The sequence below is a fragment of the Pygoscelis adeliae genome, unplaced genomic scaffold (genome assembly GCF_000699105.1).
Source record: "Pygoscelis adeliae isolate BGI_AS28 unplaced genomic scaffold, ASM69910v1 Scaffold67, whole genome shotgun sequence".
Lineage (NCBI taxonomy): Eukaryota > Metazoa > Chordata > Aves > Sphenisciformes > Spheniscidae > Pygoscelis > Pygoscelis adeliae.
In genome coordinates, this window is record NW_008825271.1 from 5379701 (window position 1) to 5387225 (window position 7525).

The window sequence follows — 7525 nt, forward strand, 5'->3', positions numbered from 1 at the left end:
TTTCTAGTCTGAAGTAGTTTTTTTGAATTTTCTTGATGAAATACTTAGTACCTGTAATTCTCTGTAGTAATACTGTGTCAGTTACCTTTACTTAACATTTCTTGTTATTCTGATGAAATGAATCAAATCCCTTAAATCTTTATGAAGCATTTCTTTTACTTTGAATAATTTTTCCAGTGTCGTCGTTGACATCAGCAATGTACAAGAATTTCGCCATTAGTCCTGGTTGTATCCCATGGAGTACAATAACTTCTTTTTGAGTCAGATTATGCACTTACACAGAAGCAGAAAGAAGGAAAATTCTTTGTGCTACTGTTTCAGTTCATTCTCGCTTGTGGCCTGTAATCCCATATCCTTGTAAGTCATGCTCATAAGCATGGACTGTATTGCTTGTTGCTGTTTGTAGTTTAAGATACAGCTGCATCAAAATTATTTCTCTTTGGAAGTTTTTCCTGTCTAAAACTATGTACATACTTTTACTAGCCTATATAAAATAGGCAAATGGAGCCCTGTGAAATTATTTTGAAAACAGCACTGAAAAAAGAACTGCAGGCCATCACTGACTACTTTCTGAGGGCTCAGCTTGTTCTTAAATTATTTAATACATTCTTTACATTGTAATTATGATTTTTAATTAGAACATTAGACAGTATTAAGTGTGTCTATTTGGCAAAGTTACTTTTATTAATGAAATCTGTTAATCTTTTCTGAAACTAGATGTGTTTGACAAGGTATATCTTCCATAAATCTGTTCATTGACATTAATTACATACCTCTCCTTTAAATCTTCATGTATTTTCATACTTGCTTAGACTGGAAATTACCCTAAGTTACTATAAATGGTTTTATAGGCCAGATGAGACTTGAGTGTTTGAGATGGCTTCTAAGAGATTACAATTACTGTTTGCAAATGAAGAGTTTCACTGTGAATTTTGCTTAAGATGTGGTTTCTTTAAGCCTGTGTTGCTGCCAAAGGAGATAGTCTCACTGTCAGCTCTGTTTTCCTGTTACCATCTTGTTTATCTGACTGGCACATTATCCAGAGCAAGCAGCTGATCTGGCTCAAAATTATCCTAAAAAATGATTCCCCCCCAGTTGGCAGCAGCACGGTTCTTGTTCAGCTGTGCCACTTGTGGAAAATATATCTGTAGAGTGGGGAAAAAAAAATGTTAAGCGAATTTTCATTGCTTTGGTTGGGTCCTCTGCTTAGATTGCTGCAGATATAATGACATCATTATGTCTGAAGTCATTAGAATCACATGGAAGAAAATTTGAGATGGCATGGATCTCAGTAGCAGTGGGAAGATTATAATGTTTATTGCAGTTTGATGACTTGAACTGCTGCAAAAAAAGGAATCCCATAATCTATGGTCTAGTGATGACTCAAGTACCCAGTCAAGGAAACTGGTCAGTTGGTAACTGCTCAAGGAATGGGCTTTTGGTGAACTGTTTCCGTGTTTGCTCTGTTAAAATACATGTTGCTCATTGGCAAATATGCCACAGACCGGGTTTTCTTTGAGCCATACCTTACTCCCAGTTGGCAGTAATGTGCTATAATGCTAAGATAGTATGCAGCTTTAAAATTAAAAGGTGGGCTTTTTGAATGGTAGATGGCCTTTACTTACTGAGAATCACTATTTAATCAGTTACCAGGCTGAGGATGAGGGTAAAAGTTTGTCTAGTTAATAAATGAACATTGTTATTTAATTTCATTTCTTCCCTACAGAATCAAGCATAGCCTTCTTCCTTTTTTCCTGATTAAGGTGTGCAGATGCTGTTGTCTTTGGAGCTCCTAAATGGTGTACTGCTGATTTATGCTTTTTTATGTGGGCAACTGACTGGCACAATGTGAGTGATGGCAGTGCTAGCTTGCAAACCGTGTTACTTGCCATGTCCTGTCAGACCTCAGCTGAAGTTGTCATAAATATTTATAAAGCTGAAAATGATAAAGATGTTGAATGTTGTGTGGAACAGAGCCAAACTTTTTCCTAGATAAGCCATGGCAGCGTGGCTCCAAATGCATGTCAATTCTGATGCCTTGGTAGCTTCCTTGTGTCCCATGTAGTTCTTAGTGTACAGCTTATAGGTGAAAATCGGTTCTGTGAGAAGGCAAAAATTTCCCAATTCCGTTAAAAAAATTTTTCATGACTAAATTACGTGCTCTTTGATGATACTTACATGAAGGAAAAAGTTTAAAGTTAATTACAAAATCACCTAAATGTAATTTATTCTGAACTTCATGCCAGAGTAAAATATTTAATTATCTTCTTGTTTTAACTTGTCAACACTAATTTTTTTCACCTTGCCTCCTTATGCTTTGTCATTTCATACTAGTACATACTTACCAAATTTTGTATTGTTTTTTTGTACCGGCTTGTACTCCTTGATTTCTCTCCTGCAGAGAACCTTTCTTGTCAAAGCTTTAGAAAAAGCTGTTAGTTATGATTTAACTGTTTGTCTGCCTTTGACACTTCTGCCTGATTTTTTGTCTAATTTGTTTAAAAAAAAAAACAAAAAACAACCAAATGTTTTTTTTAAATGCATATTTTGGCAAAATGGAGTGCCATATTTGCAGACCATAACTCCATGTTTTTAAGTGTACGTATGCATTTTTACATTATCTGTTGAACATACCTTTCAGCGTATATGGCAGAGATATAAGAGTGTATGAATGTCCTTTTGACACTTATGCCTGATTTTTTGTCTAATTTGTTTTAAAAAAAAACAAAAAACAACCAAATGGTTTTTTTAAATGCGTATTTTGGGAAAATGGAGTGCCATATTTGCAGACCATAACTCCATGTTTTTAAATGTACGTATGCATTTTTACATTATCTGTTGAACATACCTTTCAGCGTATATGGCAGAGATATAAGAGTGTATGAATGTCCTTGGCTTGAGGACAGAAGCATGGATCTTCTTGTAACTTTCAGGTGTGAACTAGGGACTGACTTGCTCTGTGGATTTTATTTCTTTTTTTCCTGCCATCCAGCTCCAGCCCGTGAAAACTGTGGCCTGGTTTTAGAGGAAAAGTGTTCAGTCTTTTTGGCTATTGGAAGAAAGGATGGCTCCATATCCTACCTTCCTTAGGGAGTCCTATTTTAGTGAATGAATGGAGAAGGTGAAAGCAAAATGTTTGGACCTTTTTAACGATTTCAAGGAAGAAAAAAAAATGCTGCACTGGGGACCCTGACCAAAAATTCTTAAAACGTGGGCAAGAAGTACAGAGAAACATTTGCAACTCTAAAATGTTAGGTGATAACTGAGAAAGAACTTAAGTGGTATTTTCTACTCTTATCAGTTGTATTAATAACTGACATATAATTTTAAGGGGCAAAAAATGATTGAAATGTAGACTCTTACAGCAAACCTATCAGTGTTTTAAATAATGGCTAGGTTCGGTGGATTGTCTTACAGATTCCAGTGAAAGAAATAGAAGACAGAATTAAAAGAAATTAAAACATGCCATAAGCCCACAATTTATATTTAGACATAACAAAAATAAGCATTAAATAATGGATGAGAATATGCCAGTTTAAAATTGAGACTAAAAATAAATAACTCCCACCTCCAAATTATGGGAGGAAAGTGTACCTATCTGGCATTTGTACTAAGATTGTTGTTGGACAATTTCTTTTAAGGTTGGGAAGGTCCTCCACCACCTCGTGGGTGTGAAGTTTTTGTGGGTAAGATTCCTCGTGATATGTATGAAGATGAATTAGTTCCTGTTTTCGAGAGAGCTGGGAAGATCTATGAGTTCAGGCTGATGATGGAATTCAGTGGTGAGAATCGAGGCTATGCGTTTGTGATGTACACTACTAAAGAGGAAGCTCAGCTAGCCATCAAGATTCTTAATAATTATGAAATTCGTCCAGGGAAGTTTATTGGTGTCTGCGTAAGCTTGGACAACTGCAGACTATTTATTGGAGCAATTCCAAAAGAAAAGAAGAAAGAAGAAATACTGAATGAAATGAAAAAAGTTACAGAAGGAGTGGTGGATGTCATTGTTTATCCAAACGCCACTGACAAAACTAAAAATCGTGGCTTCGCTTTTGTAGAATATGAATCTCACAGAGCAGCTGCAATGGCTAGAAGGCGGCTAATCCCAGGTAAACTTATTTATAATTAAATTGGGTTTTTGGGGGAGTATCTGTCTCCATTTTGCAGGGGGTGGTGGATTGTCCCTGTTTTCCTTTCTTTAAGGTAGTTTGAGAGTTACAAAACTACCTTTCAGCTAAAGAGAATTTTTTTTTTTTTGTTATGAATCGGGTTTTTTTATTTGTGTGTGTGTGTTTTTTTTTTGTTGGATTTTTTTTTTTTTAAAGCTGAAATTTAAGCAGTTCTGAGAATGAAAGAGCAGACATCTGTTCTATAAATACAAGTTACTGTAATTTACACCAAGATATGTATTTGCTTGGGCACACATCCAGTTTTCATTTGCATGCACTAGTTCCTGCACATGAATTCTCTTAAAGCTGAGCTTAAAAAATATAATGCTTGGAATGTGTCCCATGTTTTCTTTGAGTGTTACGAGTGATGTTGTTGATGTTTCATATTTTAAAAATGTTTGAAAGTAGGTCTTTAATCTTTTACTAGAAAATAATTTTAAGAGTTTAACAAGTAGAAGACTACTTTTTCTTTGCACCTTATTTTATACCTTTTGTATAGAAAGTAGAAGGGATTAAATATACTGAAAGGGGAGGGAATAGATAAAGGTACAGTTAAAAAGGGAAATCCTGGAAGAGAAATTAAATAGGGAGGAAATGAAACAACGTAGTTGGAGAAGCAAAGTCTTTAAAACAGATAATACAGCATTTGCCTTGCTGAAAGGAATGGCAAAACTTCCTGTGTTTATTAAGGCTAAGATTTAGGCAAGTCTTGCATTAATCGCTGACAAAGTGTTAGGAAGGAGTGTTACCTAAGACTTACATAGGCCTTGCAAAGTAATGGGAGAAATATGGCCAGATCACTGAATGTCAAATAAACTAGTTGTGTGATACACAAAATGTTGGCTTGAAATGAGTAACAAGGTGGGGTTTTTTGGTTTTTTTTTTGTGGTTTGGTTTTTTTTTTTTTCAGTTTATGGTTTTGGTGTCTGCCGCAACATAGAGTAAGGCTTGTGCTAGTGCATATACCTTTAGATGACTTTTTCCAGGTGTTGACCTTGCTTTTTAAGGTGGTAATGTTATTGAAGATGCTGTGTTTACTAACTAGTAAAATAATACGTTGCTTATGGTTGCTTTATATATGTGTGTATATGCATGTCACAAAATGGCGAAGTCTGTGTTTTGACAGCTTACGGTGCTTAATGAACCCAAAGGGTACAGATAGAACATTTTGAATTTTTGCAGAGTCTTACTTTCTTTAATAATTTCAAGTAGTAATATCTTGCGTATTTTGCTTAAGTAGATGCAGGCAACAAAAACCACTGTTTCAAGTGGCATGCATCATGTTTGCCTTTTCTAGAGGTAGTTGATAAGAATGATTCTGTTTTCCTTTGCATATTTCTTATCGATGTAATGCTTCTTCGCTGTAGGAACATTCCAACTCTGGGGTCATACTATTCAAGTAGACTGGGCAGACCCAGAGAAAGAAGTTGATGAAGAAACAATGCAGAGAGTTAAAGTATTATATGTAAGAAATTTGATGATATCTACTACAGAGGACACAATTAAAGCCGAATTCAACAAGTTCAAGCCAGGAGTAGTTGAACGTGTAAAGAAGCTGAGAGACTATGCTTTTGTTCATTTTTTCCACCGAGAAGATGCGGTTGCTGCTATGTCTGTAATGAATGGAAAGTGCATTGATGGAGCCAGTATTGAGGTAACACTGGCAAAGCCAGTTAATAAAGAAAGTACTTGGAAGCAACATTTTAATGGTCAGATAAGTCCTGGTTCTGAAAATCTCTTAGGGTTTCCTAACAAAGAAGATGGTCATCAAAAATCCTTAGGGAAACCAGCAAGTCTTTCAGTTCGTCTTAATGGTCAGCACAGTCCAGGCCCTCCTGAAGTTGAAAGATGTACATACCCGTTTTTTCCAGGAATAAAGCTTACTCCAATTAGCATGTATTCTTTAAAATCCAGTCACTTCAGTTCTGCAGCAATGCATCTGGATTATTTTTGCAATAAAAATAACTGGGCACCACCAGAATACTACTTGTACTCAACCACAAGTCAGGATGGGAAAATACTCTTGGTGTACAAGGTGCTTATTCCTAGTATTGCAGATGGTTCCCAGAGTTACTTCATGCCAGACAAACTCTGTACAACAGTAGAAGGTGCAAAGGAATTGGCAGCACAGTTCACACTTCTACATCTAGGTAAGCCCAAAGCCTTTCAATTAGTTCTTAAGAACTAAAACTAGAAAAGTTACTTCAAAATTGTTCTTTGTGTATATATCTCGGCTTGTGTGTATATCTTTATATTAAAGTATAAGTTAGTCTACAGAAGAATTGTTTCTTGTATAGTCAGCTGAGTCTGGACCATCAGGTGAGAGCACTGAAGAAACACTGTGTAAACATCTATTCAGTGTAATGCTGGGGTCACTTTTGCTTTCATTTACCTACCGTAATGATTTGTAAGGAAGAAATAGATGACATGTTCAGTGACTTAGGTATAAGGTTATCAGTGTGACGATTATGGTGCTGAAAATTTATTTGAAGGGCTGTCTGTGTTCTTGATTTGTTATCAGTAGGGAAAACAGAGGTGGAAGATCCATATTCAGATGAAGAAATAGTTTTGGGAAGCTTTTTTGATTCCTCTTTATAGACATTAAGGCTATAGCAGAGTATCATTACATGGCTCTCTACATGTATTATCTTTAGGTAGAGAGTGCTGTCATTTAGTGTTCGTTCTTTTTTTTTAACCAGAAAATAGGAGAAAATAGGGATACAGTTATTTGTAATTGCTTTCTAAGTCTAGCATCTTGATTTATATATATTCCATTTCTTAAAATTAGAATGCAACTACTAGAAAAGGGAAATTTTTATATTATAAAAAAGCTATGGTAAAATCTGTTCTTTTCATAACTAAGAAGACAGATCACTGCAGTTCTGGCAGTGTTATCCCTGTTGCTCTGTAAAGTGAAATACATAAATAATACAAAACGTAACACTTGCCATCTAGTTCCTGCCCAGCATTTTTCCGAACATTCAGCACACAGCATTCAGAACACAGAACTGACTTCTACTGACAGGTTGTTTCATTAGTAATTGTAGTCATCATCTGATCAAACTTCATCCTCAAAGAAATCAGAATTTTGGCTCTTTGGTACTCAGATTTGAAGCCTGTTACAGAGCCATACCATAATGGTTTGAAAACTGCTCATACTTCAAGGCAAAGCTTTTTGTGTAATTTACTCCACTTGTTCTTTTGAACTGTTTCTCTTCTGCTTAGTTAGCTCTTTTTCTGGCCTTTACATCCTGGTATATTTGAAGATGAGGTAGGACTGATTTTTATAATTTTGCAAGTATTATGATCCATCACGTAATTTCTCTGATCTGCTGAGTAATGTTCTTGTGTATTTG

General features: G+C 35.6%; 1 protein-coding gene across 1 annotated transcript in view; it reads left to right on the top strand.

The window, feature by feature from the left end:
* Positions 1-7525, top strand: part of RBM46 (RNA binding motif protein 46) — an 18776-nt gene that overhangs the window by 4926 nt on the left and 6325 nt on the right. Inside the window, 2 exon segments of the mRNA XM_009329844.1 lie at positions 3642-4109; positions 5537-6319. Of these exon segments, the coding sequence (XP_009328119.1) occupies positions 3642-4109; positions 5537-6319 (1251 nt within the window).